Consider the following 22,632-nt stretch of genomic DNA (forward strand, 5'->3'; position numbering starts at 1 on the left):
TTTTAAATATATTCTGCAACAAACTATATATTATTTAAGTATTATTTTATTCATTTTAATTTGAAATTATGTTTTATAAACTCAACACGATTAGTTCCAAAATATAAAAAGTAATATTATTTTAATGTTTGGCTATGGTAAACTACTAGTTACATTTGTTGAGTCAAAACTATCAAAACTAAAATGGTTAACTTGATAACTAATTTGATAGATGCGAAATTTAGTGATGAGTTGCGTTACATCCCCTAATATATCACCCTATTTTGACCTCTAATGAAATGGAAGAGAGAGAGAATAGAAAGAGATAAAGAGAAGAAGGATGAAAAATGAGTCAGATCCATTCCACATCATTAGGGATGGATTAAGAGTGCTAAAAAATAAAATAAACATAGTGGTGTTTGATAAAAAATAAAAATAAAAATAACTAGTTTGATATTGATACTGTTTATAAATTTCAAAAGACCAATAGTATACATAGTGGTGTTTTGAAAAGTTGGTAAAAAATTGACTTTTTGACTTTTTTAGTCTATTTTGTCTTTTAGTGAGTAAAAAATGTGAGAAGTAATGTGACTTAAAATAGGTAAAAAGTCAAAAGCTGGCTTCTTACCTTCTTGCCAAAGCACATCTCATTTTTTACCTTATTTTCTCATTCCTAGTAGGGGTGTTCGCGGATCGGTTTTGTGCGGTTTGCGGTTCGGTTTTGACCCGCCCGCATCTATGCGGTTTGGGAAAAAGTCAACCCGCAACCGCCCACAGTGCGGTTTGCGGTTTGTGCGGATAGGGTTTGCAAATGTGCGGGCGGTTGCGGGCGGTTTGCGGTTTACACTTTTTTTCTTTAAAAATTAATTTTCGAGTTTTTTTTTCCCAGCGAATTTAGGCATCAAATTCATTTTATATATTTGTGATAACAATTTTTTGATGAGTTTACAAATAAAAGTTGAATATCAATGCATTAAATGAAAGTACCCAAAACAAAGAGACCCTACACTAGCATTTTTGCCATGAAAAAAATGTATATCAATGCATTAAAGGTTGTACTCAATTAGAATTGCCAGTTCAGTACTCAATAATCAAACTATAAGTTCCATCGACCATTAGAAGGAAAATTTTATTAGGAAAAAGTGGATGAATCACCAATGAAAATCATATAAGAAACCAAGTTTAGGACTTGATAATTCTACGGCATTAAGAAAGTTGAGAAATACTTAAAAATAAGGATCCTATAGTGTCATAGATAATATAATGGTACTCCTGTAAAAGTTACAAAGTTGGTATATAAAAAGTAAAAATAATAATAATAATAATAATAATAATAATAATTAAAGTGCGGGCGGTTTTTGCGGGTTACGGGTTTAAACCGCGACCCGCCCGCAACCCGCAAATTTGTCATATTTCAAACCGCATCCGCCCGCATCATGTTTGCGAAACCGCCCATTTATATGCGGGTTGGGCGGATTGGGCGGTTTGAGCGGTTCGGATAAACCGTTGCCCACCCCTAATTCCTAGATACAAAGTAATGTATTCATAAATGTATATGAGACTCACTCACTTATAGTTTGGAATGAGAAAATGAGATAAAAATAGATATATATGTAACATTTTTCATTCCAAAATAAAAACTACCTTGTTTTTTTTTTTTTTTTTTTTTTTAAATTTTATAATTTCACCTTAATTTTTCTACTTAGCTTTAACCAGTACTCGCCTAATAATTAAGATTTAATTTTATCTAAATCTAATAGTTGGTATTTTTTTAAAGTATCATACATGAAATCCCACTCGTCTACCATAGATAGATATTTCCTAGTCATTGTAACAAGAAAAGAACAAGAAGCAAGACGAAAGAAAGATAGAGAAAAGTGGACGGAAAAAAAATGAATTAATATTTTTTAAAATAATAATAACTTTATATGAAAGCAATAGATTGATTATATATATAGATCTTAAAGTAATCGACTTATGTTTGCTTTTCCTCGAATTAAGATGGTGCGTGCGTAGACCCTAATACCCGGTGGTTAGGTTTGTAATGTGACATATCAACTTCAACAAAATACTAATCAATCATCAAAGACTGGTCAGTCATCCATTAAGGGGACAAAAAATAATAAAAAAATAAAAATAAAAAAAATAAAAAAGAAAGAAGAAAACATCAACAGACTAGACAAGCATATAGTGGTTAGTGATAATGAAGAGGAATGTTTGGATTGGGATGTTTTGAAAATTTGATTATTTTAATTAATTTTAAATTTTTTTTAATGAAAATATATACAAAAAATATAAGAGAAAGTCTGTTAACTCAGACTTACCCACCTAGAATTTTTTGGGTGGGTGATTGTATAGTGAAGATTAATTTGTATAGTGTACGGTTCATGTGGAGTCCATATGAGGTGTGGTGAAAATTAATTTTTAGCTAATTTCTAGATTGATAAGGATGGATTTTTAGTATTACTCAAAAAATAAATAGAAGAGTTGGCTTTTTTATATTGATTTTTTGATTTTTTTTTACTAAAATAGCTAATTGTCAAAACAAGTTTGTGTATGAATAAAAAGAACCAGGAAGAAAAGAATTAAATTACATTAAGAGTTTATTTGGAAATAAACTTTTAATAATTTTTTTTTAGCTTTTTAGTTAAAATATAACATCGGAAAAATTATAGTGTTTGGAAATAATTTTGACTATTTATGAAAAAAATATACAAAAAATAGAGAGAATGAAGATATATTTGAATTCTTTTTCATAACTTTTTTGGCCTTTTCAATAATTTTTTTGACTATTTTAATTACTTGCCAAATGGATCCTAACTTTCTTTAAATTTAGTAGAATACATTAAGCTCCATAAATTTATTATAATTATATTAACTCCTCTTAAAGTTTTAATTTACATAATATTTAGTCTTTTTTATTAGTAATTATTAATTAACGCTTAGATTTATTTTCATTAGTAATTCATTATATGCATATGTTTGGATAAAAAAAATTATTGCTTTAATTAGTTTAACACTATATTTTACTTTATTTATCCTTATATTTGCATACCATCTATATCAATTTCAATCGTTTCAATCTTAATAAAAAAAAAGTCGATACAATTATGTCAAACTTATAAAAGTTATTATATTTTTCTATACCTCAATGAAGGTCAATATGACCTACCCAAAATGATGGTGCTAAGCGGATCTATAACCACAATATATTCACAAATTTTTTAAGTTAATATGATAATTATAATATTTTCATTTTATCGAGTTTATTTCAAAAGAAATAGATAGTTTATTTTCAAAAATTTACTTGTTGTTCATTTTTTTCAAAGATAAATGTAAAAATGTTATAATTATCAAATCAATCTAATTTTTTCTATGAATTATATATGTTGTCAGTCCTACAAAATAAATAATTTAAATCATTAGGGACAAACTCGCGGTGAACCTTACGAAACCCTCAATTAAGCCCAACCCAAATGATATTAGTATAGTTTTACACTAAACTATATAATTTATCTTGTTTGTTTCTTTTGTCTTCTCACCATCTGCCCTAATTTCAATTGTTTTACCCTCATTGAAAAAGGGTTTGATGTAATTATAGTTTGCTTATGGAGGTTCACTGTATTTATTCTAAAGAAAATGCTGAACACCGACCCTTAGCTGCATTTGGTTGGATGATTTGGTGTGAGAAATGAAAAGAAAAAAAAGAAGTATAATCCTATTTTTATTTGGTTATAACAGAAAATTAAGGGAAAAGAAAGTGAGAAAAAAAATGCAATCTCACTTTTTGTCTTTTAAGTTTATTTATGCTCATTTTTTTCTTCTCCATTTTCCAATTCAACCAAATATAGCTTGGAACTCGAATCCGATCAATTATTTCTCATTTTGTCTCTATTTCCCTTTTCTTTTCTATTTTTTTCATCAAATTTTTCAACCAAACATAACCTTAGAATTAAATAATAATAACAATAATGATTATTTTTTTTAAACTAATTTAATCACAAGTCTTATTCTATGAATCCATTAAGTCATAACGAAGATTTTTTGGACTTTCAAGTCTCATTAAATTTTTAATAGTTGAAAGTGTTATTCAAACAATAATTGTTCATCATTTATGATTATTTATAAAGGAACATGATGATTTGACATTTATTTTGATTTTCAAGACTTTAAAATATCAACTTTCAAATTAAAAAACCTAAAAAAAAAAAATATGTGAAAAAAAAACTATGTATTTTTTTTAAAATTGAATTATATTTTTTTGTACAAAATTGAAAATTGTGTCTATAAAAGAACATGATGATGGAACATTGATATACAAAACCAAAAAAAAAAAAAAAAAAAATTTAAAAATGAAAAAACTGATAATGTTCTTAGTTTTAAAACTGAAAAAAATTGATAATATTCTCAGTTTTATTAGATAGTTGAATCAAGGGGTATTTTTTTTCAGGTCCCTGGTATTATGATTTTATAGCATAAAGGACACCAAATATTTTCATAATGTCTAAGGTCCATCAACAATATTTTCATAATGTCTAAGGTCCCTCAACCTTGATCCAGAGAAATTTCAGTCTAGAGAAATTTCAGTCCAGAGAAATTTCAGTCCAGAGAAAATTGGTTAGAGAAATTCTGGCCCAAAGAAATTTCTCTGGATGAATTTCTCTACTTTTCTTCTCATTTCCCCGATACTGTAGTGATGATCAAAGGTAGGCCAAGCAAGCATACAATAATAATTTAATGATAGCAAAACTAATAACATCTTAATAACAAAACTCAGAAGCACATTTAATCAAAACTAACTAGGAAAGTTTGGATAACTTCAGTTGCAAGTGAATGGATTCATGCCTGTGTTTTACAAGATGACGACGGACACTAGAGAATTTCTCTGGATTTAAAATCAGAGAAATTTTCTGCATCACCAAAAAAAAAAAAAAAAAAAAAAAAAAAAACAGCAACAATAACCCAGAGAAATTGTTGCATCTTCAGGCATACTTTGGCAGCAGAGTGACTGTATCACCGTATTTCAACTCAGCTATTGCATCTGGTCATGCCCAGAGAAATTTTGTGGGTTGAGAGAATTTCTCTGGTTAGGAATTTTCTCTGGATTGTGGAGTCCAGAGAAATTCTTTGGGTGGGAGAATCTCTGAAAATGTTTGTCTGAGAATTTCTTTGGGTTTGGGGAGTCCAGAGAAATTTCGACAGTGGTCAGAGATCGTCGCCTCGAAGCCGTGAGAGAAACCACTTCAGAAGCAATCAATTCCCAAGGTAAAGGTAGACAACCAGTGACATTCTTGGTTCGAACTAACCATACCAGAGAAAAACCAAACCCACCATCATATATATATATTGATTTGATTTGATTTGTAAGAAGTATTATCTGAGACCGAACTATCCACCAAAAAAAAAAGAGACCGAACTGCAGAGCAAAAACACAGAAAGTTGGATTCATCAAATTAGAAGTAGAAGTAAGACAAACGATCAATATCAATATTCAATATATAGGTTAATATAATGCACTTACCTCAAAAAAAAGTATGAAGTGCTGTTTGTATATAGATGTATAAATGTCTATATGTATGTATGTATAGATTGAAGGAAACACTTGGGTCTTCTTTCCTGGAAACAATAATAGTCTCCTCCAAAGAAAACAAGAGTAGATTGAGAGAGAGTAAAGATAGAGTGTTGATTCCAAGGCAGTGTGATTTTCTTGGACCCTAAACAGACAGAGAAAAAAGAACAATGCTATCCAGAGAAATTTACTCCCTGGCCTTTCATGCAAACTCCCACCTCTTCACAACAACCTACACAATGAACCCCAAACCAGCGGCACGCGCAAGAATAGGACCCCGGAAAAATGCCATTGGCGCCGCATTTTGAGAAGCGACGCCATAGCCAAGCTTCCATGCACCACCGAAGCACTAAGCATTGCGTAATACCTTCACAGGTAGTGCACTACCAACACACCACCAGTGAAATAGCTCCATCCACCGAATACATCATCGGCTGGACCAATAATCGCTGACAAAAAGATCGCTCTGATTTTTGAAACAGATAATTAAAAAATAAAAAGAAGAAATAATAATATAGAATAGAGCAGACTAAAACAGACCCGATTCAACAAACACAGGACCAGGCAAGATCTCCGATGGTGGGTTTGGTGATTAGAAGATGAGATGAGAGGGAGAGAGAGAGAGAGAGAAATCATGAACAGTGAAGAGAGAGAAAGAAAGAGAGAGAGACTCTCATATTTGTTAAGGGACCTTAGACATCAAAAATTAATTTTGTGGATGTCTTCCATTACGAAAAGTGGGAGAGGGACCCTAGACCGATTTTCTCTTGAATCAAACCAAAAAGTAAAAAGGCAAAAAACGTTTAATCTCATATTTTGTTTTTTTATCAGTTAATGAAACAATTATCTGGAACATTACTATGTAAAATTAATAATATTCTTAATTTTAAAAATTAAGAAAAACTGATAATATTATCAATTTTACTAAATAAATGCCTATTTTGGGACTTCCTCTCTCACAAAAAAGCTGCTTATGGGTTATTTTGAGAAGTTGGTAAAAAGTTGGCTTTTGGCTTTTTACCAAGTTTTTTGGCTTTTTTGGAAGTGATTTGGGAAGTTCATAAAAAGCTGGCTTTTTGCTTTTTAGTTTAATATTTATTTATGGTGTCAAATCAAATTAAAATGACCAAAATACCCTTACCCAACATAAGAGATTTATTTTTTTATTTTTTTTTCATAGGCTCTAATTTGTAATTTTAGGGTTGCGTTTTTGGCACTTCCCAAAGAGATTTTGTTGCGTTTTTGGCAGCTAACGTGGCTTTTTACTATGTTCTCAAAATGGCACTATAAGCTCCTTATATGGAGCTTTTCACAAAAAAAACTGATTATAACCATCTTTCCAAAATAGCTTAATTTAAATTTTTTTGAATAAAATCTAACCTATCATAATATTTATATAAATTTTTTAAGTAATTAACTTTGCAATCCAAAACAAAGCCTGACCAAACATCTATTTAAAAGCTTTTTTTCCTACATCAGCCAAATACCAATCTGCTCTGCATTATTACACGTGTCCAAGTACATCACGCCAAATGTGCGAGTACACAAACAAGAACCTACAGTTATTTTTCATGGACGAAATTAAAATGACAGTTTCAAAAGATGGAAAATAGTTTTTCTACTTTCGAATCTGTTGAATATCCTCCTGTGGTCGTGGCCTCGGCGGCGCTACTGGTTCCGGTGCGGCGGCGCTAGTGGCTTCGACGGCGGTTCGACGGCGGCATTGAAGCTGACCACCACTACCACCACTGTTTCGGAATCAACAAAACAGACAATTTTCTAGTTTTTGCCTTTCTCTCTGATCTAGAAACCCTTTTTGTTTTCTCCGAGACATTGGAAGTGGCTAAAAAAATTAAGAATTGTTTAATTCCGATTCGGATTTCAAATTTTTCGTAGTTTTTTCTTCGGCTACTTCGCCATTCAACAATTGGTGCTTCAATCTTCTCGCATTTTGATTTTTGATTGCTTTGTTTTGTTCTGTTCTGTTCTGTTCTTCGGAGACAGTGGAACGTGCGAGGTTTCGTTTCACTGTCACGCATTGGATCTGAAAATCCTTGAAGATTTCTGGCAAATTTCTTGACATTTTCTTCTGATCTCCGACGAATCGTCTGACCACCGGTATACCAATTTCTCTGTGTTTTTTTAGCATTATTCGTGTTTTTATTTTTTTGAGATATACTCGAAAAATATATGAACTTTTGTTTTAGATTCAAAGATTCTCACTAAAATTCAAAATTTATGATGATTCATTTTCTTTTTTTGAATGATGAAATAGACGAAAAGGCAATCATGAGTTCTATATGGATGTTGATTGTTATTTATTTTTATGCATTTTTTATCGCATCCATAATCGATTCAAAGTTAATTTCTATTATAACATCTTCACAAGATGTTCTTCGCATTTTGTGCATTTTGGTAACATGTTTGTTCTTTTTTCTAAATGATAAATGGTAGTATTAGTCAAAATATTCCATAATTGATAGAACTGCTTTAAATTTTCAGCAATAATTGAGGAAGTCAACATATCGATTGAGCGGTCCTTTTTCTTTTGTAGACATAAAGCCTTAATCTATAAGGTAAGAGCAGGCAAAGAATTAGCCACTGTTACGTTGCGAATTCATTCAATAATTTAAATGTGTGTTCAAATTTCTCTGCAATTAGATCTGTCATATTATGTGTTGATTCAATTCAAATTACGATGTGTTTAGCTGAAATACATTGAGGGGAAAAACGATTTTTCAATGATAATGCCATTTAAACGCATGTTTCGGGAGCTAAGGGAGATGCGAGAGGGTTCTAAGAATAAGTTGAGAAGGACATCTGAGAAGAAGTGTTTGCATGGTCATGGAAGATCACATGTAGCCCCTGAAATTTCATCATCTCCACTTGAATTGGTTGAAAGGAACAGTTGGGAGAATTTTCCTTCTGAGTTGCTCCTTGATATAATTCAGCGGCTAGAAGCTACCCAGACCTTGTGGCCCGCCAGGAGAGATGTGGTTGCTTGTGCTTCAGTTTGCAGGTCTTGGAGGGAGACAACAAAAGAGGTTGTAAGAACTCTGGAGCAATGTGGGTTGATTACTTTCCCCGTCTCACTGAAGCAGGTTGAAAAAAAAAAAAACTCTCACCTTTCTTTTTCAGTTCTACTTCGTGTCTGCTCTGTATATACTGAATTTGTGTCCTTTGTTGCTTTGTTGCTTCAATCCTTGGTAATCTATCAGCCAGGACCAAGAGATTCTCTAATCCAATGCTTTATAAAAAGGGATAGGGTCACATCAACGTATAGTTTGTACCTCGGCTTGAGTCCAGGTAAATAATGCTATGCTCCTTGTTTGGTTGTCAACTACTTAAATGTGCACAAAGAATTTTATGAGAGTGATGATTAAATATTGGGAATATGTTTGAAAACTTTGAAGTTAACATCTTGAATAAGTGTGACTTCCCTACTTTGTTTCATGTTGTTCTTCTTTTTTACTGATCACTGATTTTTAGATCTCTATTATTGTTAGAGACGCTTGTTTAGTTGTCAAACTTTCTGAACTCATGCTCAAATTAGCAGCTGGATAGAAAGTTTTGAGATATTTTACTTGTATGATCATATCTGTCTTCTATCTAATTTTTTCTCTTACAACTTTAGATAATAATTAAATACATATATAATACATATTGATGACTTTTACTTAATTACAGCACTATCAGAGGATGTCAGCAAACTGTTGTTGGCAGCAAAAAAGATCAGAAAGGCAACAAGTACAGATTTTCGGATATCCCTGGCAACAAATGATTTCTCTCAATCTAATCATGCATATATTGGGAAATTGAGGTTGCTTCCCAAATCTATTTTTCTGATCTTCGCATCATTTGAATCATTTTTCATTTAATTAATGGGAAAATTCTTTTTATTTTTATATTTATTTTTTAATAGGTCGAACTTTCTTGGTTCCAAGTTCTCTATTTATGATAGCCAGCGTCCGTGTGACCATGCAATCCGATCCAATGGTCAGTCACATCGAAAACGCAATTACAACGTGGCTACCATATCTTATGAGCTCAATGTTCTTCGAACCAAAGGACCAAGGAAAATGTTGTGCACCATGAACTCAATCCCCACCTCTGCAGTTCAGGGAGGGGGCATTGCCCCAACTGTAGCAACATTTGGGAATTTCCTTAATGAGCAATGCTCTCCTTTATCAGTTTCTAAAGGGAAAAACCTTGTTAAATTTGGCTCAAATAGTCTTACTGAACCACTTGAGCCAGTTCATGACACAAGAGATCCGCTGATTTTGAAAAATAAAGCTCCTAGATGGCATGAGCAGTTGCAGTGTTGGTGCCTTAATTTCAAAGGACGTGTCACAGTCGCCTCTGTTAAGAACTTTCAACTGGTGGCAGCTATTGAGCCATGCCAAAATGTTCCAGCCGCTGAACAAGAGAAAGTAATGCTACAGTTTGGAAAGATAGGAAAAGACATTTTTACCATGGATTATCGTTACCCTCTCTCTGCCTTCCAAGCCTTTGCAATCTGTTTAAGCAGCTTTGACACCAAACCGGTTTGTGAATAGCCTTATTATCAAATTCCGATTGTGTGCCATGCTCATGCTTTACTTTTGTATAAGATGGTTCTATATATTTTCTTCAAAGGTGCTCGTTTTAGTTTGTATCCTTTTCTATCAGTGCCTTTTAAGTGCAGGCATCAGTTTATGTCATGGCAGTGAGCCATATAATGTATTTTAATTTGCAAATCTGTTTAATTTGCAGAATGACAATTATGCAACATTTCTCTAGAGTTTGTAACTGCGACACTTTTTTCACGTGCAATTTTGAAGGAATTCAATTTTTTAGTCACAAAGGGATTTTGCGCTAGTATATTTGATATTGACTAAAATGGAAGTTCTATAGAACCGGTATTAGACTGGCGATGTTGTATGGGTCGGAGGGCAACTGAGAAACAACATGTAGATAAGATAAGTGTTGCTGAGATGAGAATGCTAAATAGATGTGTGGTAAGACTAGAAAAGATACAATTAAGAATGAGTATATTTGAGAATGGGTAGAAGTAGTACTGATAGAAGATAAGTTGAGAGAGAATAGATTGAGATGATTTGGTCATATACAACGAAGTCCAACAGAGGCAGTAGTGAAGATATGTGATATAGTGACGGTAGATGGAAGTGTTAGGAGAAGGAGCAGACCTAAATTGATGTGAGCTAGTTTAGTAAATAGAGATATGAATCTCCTTAATTTGACTAATGAAATAGTTTTGGATAGAGTCGAGTAGAGAAGAAGGATTCATGTAGCCGACTCTATTTGATGAGACTTAAGGTTTGGTTTGGTTTGATTTGGTTTATATTTGATATTGACTGTTGTGGATGCACTATTCCACATCGCTCTATAAGAGATCACAGCTCCACTACATAAGTGGACTAACACCCTTACACCAGTATGAGGCTTTTTAAAGCCGTGAGGGGTGAGCTGCTGGTTTTCGCCTAACTCCAAAGAGGACAATATCGTGCTAGTCTGGGAGGGTTAGCCGCTTCATTTGGCGCCGTCTGTGAGAACTCCCTGTTCAGGCAGCTAGTCCACTTGGAAGTTATGTGGGTGAACTATCCCACATCGCTCTTTGAGAGATCACATCTCTACTACATAAGTGGACTAACTCTCTTAGACTATTATGAGGTCTTTTAAAGCCGTGAGGGGTTAACTGTTGGTTTTCGCCTAACTTCAAAGCGGACAATATCGTGCTAGTCGGGGAGGGTTGGCTGCTTCAAATGCAAATTGTATTACAGTGTATGTCTTTATTCACAAATGTCAAATGATTTGCAGCAGTAGGATACCGTAAAATCATAATTTTTTGATGAGATATATGTAGCATCCGTACTATGAATTAATTGTACAATTGTTCTTGTTATTTACACAAATATTTAATAGCTGTTGGCATACTAGTGTCATGTATTACAATACTCATCTTACTAACTTTACTTTTCTCCTTGCAGACGTAGTGGCAACAATGACATTGAGTCTTTGCAGGGTTATCTGGGCTCGAGTCTCATGGTTCTATAAAAGGCCTCTCAAGCATCTTCTTCTGAACGTGGGCTTGTAAGTAAGCTTCTGTGCAGGTGTAACACTGAATTCAGCCTTGTGGGTATTCTTTTAGTTGCCTAGACAGGTTTTGTCAGGTTGCGAGAGAAAACATGATGTACATAAGGATTCCTTTCAGTAATGGTTCTGTTTAACAGAATACAGTTACGGATACCTTGTATATTTCCATTTGTATATGCATTTAACCTTCTTCCCAAGCTTCCCCATCCATCAGTGCTGACTTCAGTGTTCCTGACTGGATTGACCAGGATTCTTTTCGGTAATGGAACTGTGTAACAGGATAGAGTTATTGATACCCTGTACATTTCCATTTATATATGCTTTTTCTGCCTGATCTTCTTCAGTGCTTGAATCTTCTGAACCTTCTTCTCCATCAGAGGTAACTTCAGTGTTCTCATATGGTTTGATCATATATCCCACGTGGATGTGGATTGCCCCTTCTTTTTCTGTGGACTCAGCACCTAGTTGCATGGATGCTCCTCTATTTTCACCAGCTAGGGTTATGACAGTAACTGGTTTCTTTTCCATTGGAAACTTTGGGTGTTGAGTAGCTATCTTATGAACAAACTTTGAAATGTCACCCCTAATCTCTTTGAGCAGGGGGCCTCGTTTTCCATTGGATATGGTGGGTTCATTGCAAGATTCACCAATCTCTTCTGATTTTGCATCTGATTCTTGGAGGGTTTTAGGTTCAGGACTAACAGGAGAAGAATCTGATTTCTGGGTTGGGCCCATTGTCTCCAGAGTTGCTGTAGAAGTTGGTGCTGCTACTGCTGGAGTGAATGATGCTTCTGAAGACTGTTTTGGCATCTCATTAGGCTGAATGATCATTTGACTTGATGCATGGTTCTGGGAGTTCAGAACATTCTCAGATGTCCTTTCTTCCTTTGGTTGTGATTCTTGTGACTCTGGTTGATACTTTGTGGGCTTTTGTTCTTCTTCTCCATCTCTCAAAGCTGCAGGGATTGATGCTTCTGAAGGCTGTTTTGGCATCCCATTGGGATGAATGATTGTTTGACCTGGTGCATGGTTCTGAGAGTTCAAAACATTACCAGAAGTCCTTTCTTCCTTTGGATGCAACTCTTGTAACTCTGGTTGAGACTTTGCAGGCTTTTGTTCTTCTTCTGCATCTCTCGCAGCAGTGGGGACTGATGCTTCCGAAGGCACTTTTGGCATGGGATAAATGGTTGTTTGAACATTATCAGATTTCCTTTCTTCCTTTGGATGCAACTCTCGTGACTCTGGCTGAGACTTTGCGGCCTTTTGTTCTTCTTCTCCATCTCTCGCAACTAAGGGAACTGATGCTGCTGAAGGTTTTGGCATCCCATTAGGTTGAATGGTTGTTGGACTTGGTTCTTGGTTCTGTGAGTTTAGAACATTATCAGATGTCCTTTCTTCCTTTGGATGCAACTCTTGTGACTCTGGCTGAGACCTTGCTGAATTTTGTTCTTCTTTTCCATCTCTCACAACTGTAGGGGCTGATGCTTCTGAAGGCTGTTTTGGCATCCCATTGGGATCAGTGTTTGTTTGATTTGGTGCGTAGTTTTGGGAGTTGAAAACATTATCAGGTGTCCTTTCTTCATTTGCCCGTGACTCTGGTTCAGACCTTGCTAGATTTTGTTCTTCTTCTCCATCTCTCACAGCTACAAGGGGTGATGCATCTGAAGGCTGTTTTGGCATTTGTGTTTGACCTGGTGCGTGGTTTTGGGAGTTCAGAACATTATCAGATGTCTGTCCTTCCTTTGTATGCAACTCTTGTGACTCTGGCTGAGACCTTGCTGGCTTTTGTTCTTCTTCATCATCTATCACAGCTGCAGGGACTAATGCTTTGGGATGAAAGGTTGTTTGATTTGGTGTGTGGTTGTGGGAGATCAGAACATTCTCAGATGTCATTTCTTCCTTTGGATGCAACTCTTGTGACTCTATTTGAGACCTTGCCGGCTTTTGTTCTTCCTCTTGATAGAGAGGCAGCAGAGGCTCAGTGGAACTGGAAGGAGGTTGAGAGTCCTTTTGAATTGTGTGTTGTAATTTTTCTGGTGAAAGTGGTGGTTGTGTCACTGCTCCTTCTATTAATTGTGCTTGAGTGGATGTGAGAGATGGCAAAGAAGGCAGTGAGGATGTCTGAACTGCAGGCTGAGGCAGCAATGTGGGTAGGGATTTAGGCTGTGCTGCTTGTAATGATGGTTGAGTCTCAGAAGCCATATGAGACAGTGATGAGGGCTGAGGGGTAGCCCGAGGTTGAGGGGTTACACGAGATGGTGACAGGGGTTGAGTGGAAGCTCGGAATTCTGTTGCTGCATGTGCTGGTGATGGGGGTTGAGAGGCATGCTCAGATTGTGTTGCTGCATGAGATGGTGATTCTGGTTGAGAAGTGACTTGGGATTGAGTTGTTGCACTTGATGGTAAAGGCGATTGAGACTCGGTTCTTGATGATGCTTGAGCTTGTCTGGCCTGTGTTGGGCTTAACCCTGGAACCATAGAAGGTGGACTATGAGTAGGTTTTGTGGTAGCGGTCTGGATTTGGATTTCAGTTTCAGCAGTAGGGAGTTGTGGTGGGCGAGGGCCTGGTGTTGCTGGTAGCCAAGGGATTGGAATGCCAAAGATCTTCTTCTTTTTGGCCATAGAGAATACAGAAAATGATGACTGGATGTGCTTTGATAATGATATCCAACATTTGACAAGAAGTGCATATAAATAGGTTTTGTTTGATACCTTGGAATGTTTTCAGGACACTTATATTGTTTGTCTTCTTATATTCACTGGTTGATTCTTTGCCTCCCTGGGACTTCTGCCAGTTTTGAGACGTGGGATTCTATATTACTCCAACTTTCCCTCACTGACAGGTCTAGCATCTTGTTTCAATCCGCTTTGCATTTCTACTTTCTGCTTTTGCATTCCAATTCTTGAACGTTGATGTCTAGCTGTGTATTGAACTTGGTAACAATGAGGAATCTGTATGTACTTTTCTACTCCAATAGGCATTCCAAGCATATGTTAATGTGAATTTAGCTTTGTTTAAGAACAGGTTCCCCTCCCTTTGCCCATTGCTTTCCAAATTATACATGAAACTCTTGAAGCAACTTGTGGGTGATTAAAGCTATTTTACACATCATGTCCACCTAAAGAAGCAACATACCGGGAATGAAAAGAACACCCTAAAATGCATTTTGACAAGCAAGCAATGGAGGCAAGAATCAAGATATTCTTTTCAGCTGTGTTTGGTTGAGAGATTTAGGGAGGGATCTAGAAATGGAAAGAGAAAAAGGTGTGTGAAACTTATGTTACCTAGAATGTGGATCGTTCAAATATGAGAAACGGGAACAGGAATATGGTGCGCCATACGCTCTAAAATGTGATACGATAGGGGTGGACTTGTATATATAATATACTTGCGAATTTAAGGCACTTTTAGAGTAATTTTCTTTTAACTATTAGGCATCTAATAAAATTTAGTTTTTCTTCTTCATGTAGCAAAACATTTCTATGGGTATTATGACCCATTTTTTATGTTTTGTCTTGTCAAAACTTAACTTAGTTTAGATTTTAATTCATTATATTTGATTTTTTTCCTCCTAAGGAAACATTTAAGGAAATTTATTGGAAAAACTTTTGGGATCATTTCAGATCGCTAAATTTACTATTTTGGAACGGAAGTGTACCATATTTTGGATCCTGCGTACCAACACGTAATTCGTTAGGGTATTAGCGTTTTTTGGTAACATAGTGTGAAATTAGGTAAAATGTAAGTATATTTGATTCACATTTCACTTTTTTTTTTTTTCCTTTTCCCTTTCTAAATTCCTTGCCGAATCTCCCAACGAAACACATCATTAGTCTCCTTTGGATTGCCACCAGTGGAAGCAGGACATATCTTCAGCTTCAAGAGAGCTTCCATTCAGCTCCAAGCTCAACCTCTAATCTAATTACAAGGTATGTTTGTTGTAGTACTATTTTTGTTGCATTATATATATTTTTTCTTTTCTTTTCTTGATTTGCTAACTAGTGCCCTTAAGGCACAAAACATAAAAAATAAAAACAGTAGACTTTTTTCACAAATTTAGACATTCTTTTTATTGATTTCAAACTGATTATAATATTTTTCATCTATTCCAATAAACTTTTCACAAATTTCAACACTTTTTTCACCCCAATTACCCTTTCATTAACCCTTTCTTTTTTTTTGCCCTTTTAAATTGTCATCTTTGTTTTTAACTTTACCCTCGTATCTTTATGCACATATTGCTTTCTTCCTATGGAGTTGGCAGACTCAGAAAATCTGTGCTTTTGTACACTAGTGTTCTAATATAAAGATTCTGAAGTCATTTCCCAAAAACCAAAACAAGAGATCAATTCATATTCATTGCTTAAATCTAATAGAAAACTCTTATGAATGGTGAGAGTTGTTTATAGCATTCTTTTGTTTCAGTTGACAGGGTAAAAATGCAAGGATTTGTCCGGGCAGTACGGTCTTGCCAAGAAACACTCAAGCTTGCAACTCTAAAACATTCACTTGTAAGGGATACAACTGAGATGAAGAAAATATTCTCATGATGTAGGCATGTCACCTCCTCTCCTGTTATGCATCAGAAGGGTTTGCAGAACACGACAGTGGCAGATGTGTTGATTAATTTTGATCAAAATTCATAGGGATTCATTGAACGAATTTGTCATACTCCAATACATAAAAATCGTTAAAATGTGGAAATTTTAATTCAAATGACCTCAAAATATATACTACAATTAAACTTCGCATGTTCACCTTCATTTCATCAATACAGGGAAAACCGGAATAAGTAATGCAAATGTACACTACGAGCAACTCTCATATACCAGCTAACACAAGTGAAGTGCTTTCGTAGTACTCACTACATATAAACCTTGAAGGTCAGCCTTTGATTGTTTGTTTGTCTGTTCTTTTTATTTATTTATTTATATTTATTTTTGGCCCGTATAAAACGAGTATAAATGATTGAGACAAAAAGCTTAGTTTGGTTTATAAAACGAGTATATGATAAGAAATTTGAAATATGCTTACGTAAAAGTAGGAAAATTTTATGATACACATTCTCAAAAGGTATATCACATGCATCTTATTATGTATTTTTATGATTCATATTACGCATTTTTGTGGTAATCCTTACATAGTTTTTGAGAAAATTATGATATTTTATGGTTGAAAATTAAAGTCAAGTATTTTTATGGTAATGTTACATACATATTTTTGTGCCAATATTAAACATTTTGTGCTTAGAAAATGTTTGAATAAAAAATATATGTAACATTACCATAAAACTATAAATTCTCGTAATTCTACTAAAATATTCCATAATATATACTATAAAAATACAAAATAAGAGTGTATATGCGTATTAGGTTGAGGGATGTGTAGGGCATACCCCTAAAAACAATACCTGGTGGACGGCATGGCTCGAGAAGTTTTGCAATTTCTTCAGCAATCCAGTGAGAAGCCTCAGCCATTGGACTTATGTGTCCATAAGATACTAAAACATAAACTAAAACGAAATGAAAATTTAGTTACGTAGATAATCCCATCAATTAAAAATATAGGGTAAATTACATCGATAATTCTTAAATTTTGTTTCTCTTTTAATTAATTTAATTTTAATTTTAAATTTTAAATTTTATATTAATTTGGTCTAAATTAATAATGCATTTTGAAAGAAAATGATCACTTAACACGCCATTTATGTATGCATTTTCTATCAAAAAACATGAATAATTGTCATCAATTGAATCAAATTGAGACAAAATTATAAATTCATTGTCAAAGTTGAACCAATTAAAATTATAGATATCAAAATGACTCAAGAATCAAAATATAAAGATTATTGGCATAATTTGTCTAAAAATATAATATTCGAACTACAATACCTAAAAAGGATTTAAAGGACCTTTCCAACAATATGGAAGGTTTTTTAAAACAACCAAAAATAAACACTTTTATTTTGAAAATTTCCAAAAATATGTGTAACCCTTGTTTGTCAGTAGGCATGCAATTTGGGTGGGTTCAATCCGAACCCAATTTGAATATTTTAGGATTTGGGCAAAATATTTTTGAAGTTGATGTGGTTTGGACAAAAATTCAAAAGTTCGAATTAAATTTAGACAAGTTTGAGGAAAGACGTCAAACAACTCAAAACTCAAGTTATATATATAAATAAAAAAAAAATAAATAAAATGCATGTAAATTAGAGAAAATTGATGAAAATTCTGATTTAAAGAGGGTATTAGGCATTAGATCCAAAGTATGGTGATAAGGATATGCTGAAGGAAAATGCTATGGATCTCAAATAATTGTGAGGATCTCATACCAATGTGAGAGGTTTGGTAAAAAATTTAATAGATTATTTGGGATCCCATAACTCTATGCCGAAAAAGGCACCGATACAAAAGATAAGTAGTTTGGTGAATTTCAACAAATAAGAAATAGGTAGTTTGGAGAAATGTGTGATATTCAATAGATAAATTATTGAATGAGTGACATATGTCACATTTTAACAGATAGGTAGTTTGGTGAATTTCAACAAATAGAAAATAGGCTTGGCGAATTTTGACAGATAGACAAGTTGGGTGATTTTAAGAGATAGACAGACAGAATAATTTCAACAAATAGTTGTCATTTAGACAAATTGTTTCCTTTGGCTCAAAGATATTAGAGCTTGGGCCTAATAACTCCAAAGATTAAGAAATGAACTTATGGCCTCAGTGCCTATAAATTATTAGTTATTGAATGATATTAAAATAATTTAGATAGTTAGATCCTATTAAATATGTTATATACATAAGGAATACAACATAAAAGTCTTATCTATTTCTTTTCACTCAAAAATTGTAAAGACCGTGGTACATTGATTTTTTCAATTCTTATCTCTCATATTATATAAATTATTTATTTTGATATTAATAATGATTATATATATAGAGACAGAGTTTAATTTTAACAAATTAATTAACTTAGTTGCACTAAAAAAATAAAAATAAAATAAAATGACCTCAAATTTATGTTCAATTCGGGTAATTTGAGCCTAACTCGGGTCATATTTGGATAGATAATCTCAAGCTACAATTTGAATTTGGGTGAGCCTGGACAGCTTTTAACATAACTCGGGTTAGATTTAGACAATCTCTCAACTAGTCTGATCCTGCCTGAATTCAAATCTATCATTAACCCTAGTTAATGATTTGCACTAAGGAGCATATACAAATAATTTAGCAACACTTGGTTTACAGAGAACACAATTATAAATAAATTGGCAATTTCTGTGAAACCACAAGAAACTAGAAGAGAGGAGGAAACATGTCAAGAAAATGTATTATTCTCACATGTTTGGGTCATCAGGAAACACAATGGTAATTGCATTCCAAACAATGAAATTCAATGATATAGATAAGGAAAGCTATAGGCTTGTAATTGTCGATGTTGAAATCATCCTAAAAATTATATTACAAATTTACAATACAAACAAATTGAAAAACAACCAATGAGTTTGCTTCTGAAACTAACCTATTTCAAAATGTTGTAAAATAGATAGAATGCAAGTCGTTAGCATATGAATATAATCATTACGATATTTTGAGGTTTTAAAAATAAAAATTTAGGAACAAATCACTTTTTATGGGTCGAATATTTTTGTTGTTAAAAGTGTTATTATTATATTTTTAACTACAAGTTTGACATTTAATGATAAATTACTATTTTTTTTGGATCAAATTTTTTGTCTCAATAAATAGACCTTGGGATCAAATTATTTTATCCCGTGCATTTATTAGTGACATTTTAAAATTTTATCTCTAAAAGTCTTTATTTTATTTTTCAAGACGATTTTTTAGGAACTCCTCGCGATGGTAGGAATTCATCCTTAAATATTTGTTCAACAAAATTTTTACTTTTGGGGATAAAAAAAATTAGTTCTTAAAACTCTTATTTGTTGTAATGAATTATTGATATTGACTAATTTACCATTCGAACCAAAAGCAAAAAGGCATAATCAAAAACATATTGGCATTTTTTAGTTGGCCACCAATGAAATATGGGAATTTCGACAACTATGTCATATTTGTATAGAATAATTACCCAGTATTAGCATTTTGCATAGTACTTTTACCTCCGTATCAAGTACATAACACGTACCTATATTTTTTTTCTTGATTTTTGTCATACCTTTAAGGTACCTATATTACAGATTCAAATCGTACCTCAGTTACAATAGTATTTATTTATTTATTTATACAGAGGTGACTTTAATTTTATTGGACTTTTTTATGCTTTGCATTATTTTAAAACTAAGTTTTGGATTATAAGTTATTTTAATATAATGACATTTATTATTGGTTTATACCTTACTTTTAGCATTATATTTAAATTGTAGGTTGGATATTAACTAAGTAAACCATTTAACTATATTTGCATAGTCTAAATTAAATAAATAAATAAATAAATAAATAAATAAGTATTTTTTTACAAACATACTCTACGATACATTTTTTTTTTTTAAACTTTTTTAAAGATTTTACTATATCAACATACTCATATCATATTAGTACCAATAATTGTAGCAGTATGGGTGGCTCATAGCTAGCCACCTATCCTGTGATTTTGCTGTCACTAGAAAGGCTCATCATCCAACGACAAATGTAATGGTTTTTTTTAATTTAAAATAATTATAAATTTACATTTCTATTTTATAATCATTAGATATGTAATGGAAACGCTGCATTACAAACATGTAATAGAGAGGACCAAAGTCACTTTTTTCGCGTAATTCAAATTTTAGGGTAAATTATACTTTACTCCCTTTATATTCGGATACTTTCTCACTTTGGTCCTTGAGGTTTATTTTTTCCCACTTTGACCTTTTATATTTCAAGTTTTTCTCACTTGACCCTAAAGTTATTTTTGTTAAAAACTAGACAGAAAATGACACATTAATGGTGACGTGATATAAAAATATTTTATCATATATAACTCACATCTCTTACATAAACTTAAATCCCAATATAATAATATATTTTTTATGTTATGTGACAGTTATTATGGCATTTTCTATCTAATTTCAAACATAAATTAGCTTTAGAAGTAAACTAAGAAATACTTGAAACAAAAAGGGCTAAAGTGGAAAAAAATAAAATTTAAGGGCTAAAGTAGAAAAGTAGCCAAATATAAAGGGGGTAAAGGGTAATTTACCCTAAAGTTTATTCTAGGCAAAGAACAAAGGGGCATACACCCTAACACCCTCAAGACTATCTAAACCAGAAACCTAAAAAAAAGTTCTAAGATGGGGTAACTCCACAATCCATACAACTCTACCAGTTAAGAAAAGTTCTTTTAATATTCTCGAAAGAGCAAATTCTAGCTCTGATCTCAAATGGAAGTAACAAGGGTGACCTCTGGATGATTAGCTGCTTGCCTAAAAATTCTGTTATTTCTTTCAATCCAAATGTGTTAAACTAAAAGACAGATTATGAGCCATACTTAAAAAGATTTGCCTGAACAATGCACCTTACACCATTAAATTTCCTCACTCCAATTCAAAACACCTCTGTTAGTTTGATTATTCTTAACATATTATCCCATATATACTGGCTAAAACTACATTCAAAGAACAGATGCGTATGGCTTTCTTGAACTTTATTGCATAGCAACATGCGTATGGCTTTCTTGAACTACATTCAACCTGCATTCTCCATTCCAACATAAATTTCTATCCTTAGTAGTTAGCCTCTGCTAACAAAGCAACCATAGAATAAAGGACCATTTAGGAACTAGTCCTCTAAACCAAACAACATCATGCCAGATAACTTCAGATCTCCTTGGTCTAATGGCCTCCTAGGATGACTTAATAGTACAGGAACCATTAGGAGTAGGAACACAAATAACTGCATCTTCCTTGGTAATATCAGGCACTAAAGATGCAGAGGTGAGAGCTATAACCTGCTGAACTGTCCTATTCCTTTGTTTATGCCAATGCCATCCATGCTCTGTCACAAGGGGTGTCAATTATCGAACCACAGAAAAGTGTTCAATCCATTGCTAATTTGATATTGAATTAAAGGCTGCCCATCTGTGTTAGCTTAAATATCTTCTTCACAGACCAAGAAGAATCTTTAGGAAGCTTCGTAGCCCCAAAACACTGGTCCCTTATTATATAAAAATGAATCTATCTTACCCATAAAAAATCAGCTTTTTAAACTAAGAGACCACAAAAGTCTTAAAATGCTTGCTTTATTCCAATTGCTCACATCTCTAATACCCAAACCCCCATCTTCCTTAAGAACACAGACACCAGCCCATTTGACCTTAGCCCGTCCTTTTCACAGTCCCTGTCCAAACGAAGGATCGTAACATACTTTCAATTAGTGGTGATCACGGATCAGGTTGGGTCAGGTGACATCCCATCCACCATTCATCCAAGGGGTGATCATGGATTTGCGCAACCCACCTCACCCGCCCAACCGGACCCAATTAGACTAATTTTTGGCGTACACCGATGAAATATTTCAAAATCAGTGGCTATAGTTTAAATGGCAAATCAACTATCCCGCACCCACATGAACCTAATCTGCCTGTAGATGAAGTTAAAAAAAAGATAAAAAGTACTGCTAACAAGTAACAATATAGAGTAGGAATAATAAAATATATCTTTTTGTAAAAATAGAAAACAATACCTTAAAAATATGCATACGTGGTGCCATGGTCTATTATAGACAAATAATACATATTTTTTCAGATTTCTAGTTATTGGAGATTGTAAAAGTAATGAATTGTAATTCGAAAAAATGTCCAAAATTTGTACAGTCTCCAAATAGCCAAACCGATTGCATTCATCCCCCAACTTGCACAACCCGCTCAATTCACATATGCCAAACGGGTGGATAGATGTGAATTGATTTTTTCCAATCATGACCAATTGTGATATTAGTTATAATTTGATTATAATTTATTGTGACGTTAGTTATAATTCATTGTAATG

General features: G+C 33.5%; 2 protein-coding genes across 3 annotated transcripts; one reads left to right on the top strand and one right to left on the bottom strand.

Moving 5' to 3' along the window:
- Positions 1 to 7,033: 7,033 nt before the first annotated feature.
- Positions 7,034 to 14,660, top strand: LOC114266870 (tubby-like F-box protein 5). Of its 2 annotated transcripts, XM_082873705.1 has the most exons (7): positions 7,034 to 7,666; positions 8,051 to 8,124; positions 8,257 to 8,649; positions 8,767 to 8,854; positions 9,236 to 9,368; positions 9,471 to 10,092; positions 11,536 to 14,660. In XM_082873705.1, exons 3-7 carry the CDS (start codon positions 8,290 to 8,292, stop codon positions 11,539 to 11,541), a joined length of 1,209 nt encoding a protein of 402 aa, XP_082729831.1. In that variant the 5' UTR covers positions 7,034 to 7,666; positions 8,051 to 8,124; positions 8,257 to 8,289; the 3' UTR covers positions 11,542 to 14,660. The 2 variants fall into 2 exon arrangements, with proteins under 2 accessions (XP_082729831.1, XP_082729830.1); XM_082873704.1 differs by having other exon boundaries at positions 9,471 to 14,660.
- On the bottom strand, positions 11,374 to 14,263 carry LOC114266761 (uncharacterized). Its single transcript, XM_028207685.2, has one exon. The coding sequence runs from the start codon at positions 14,261 to 14,263 to the stop codon at positions 11,864 to 11,866; it is 2,400 nt and encodes a 799-aa protein (XP_028063486.2). The 3' UTR covers positions 11,374 to 11,863.
- Positions 14,661 to 22,632: the final 7,972 nt, after the last annotated feature.

The sequence above is a fragment of the Camellia sinensis genome, chromosome 6 (assembly GCF_055761805.1).
Source record: "Camellia sinensis isolate YWXY chromosome 6, ASM5576180v1, whole genome shotgun sequence".
Lineage (NCBI taxonomy): Eukaryota > Viridiplantae > Streptophyta > Magnoliopsida > Ericales > Theaceae > Camellia > Camellia sinensis.

Excerpts from the sequence above, each read along its gene's own strand:
- LOC114266870 (XM_082873704.1), top strand. The coding sequence starts at position 8,290 with ATGATAATGCCATTTAAACGCATGTTTCGGGAGCTAAGGGAGATGCGA. Across the intron at positions 8,855-9,235 it reads GTACCTCGGCTTGAGTCCAG|CACTATCAGAGGATGTCAGC; the intron begins GTAAATAATGCT and ends ACTTAATTACAG. Across the intron at positions 9,369-9,470 it reads GCATATATTGGGAAATTGAG|GTCGAACTTTCTTGGTTCCA; the intron begins GTTGCTTCCCAA and ends ATTTTTTAATAG.
- LOC114266761 (XM_028207685.2), bottom strand. The coding sequence starts at position 14,263 with ATGGCCAAAAAGAAGAAGATCTTTGGCATTCCAATCCCTTGGCTACCA.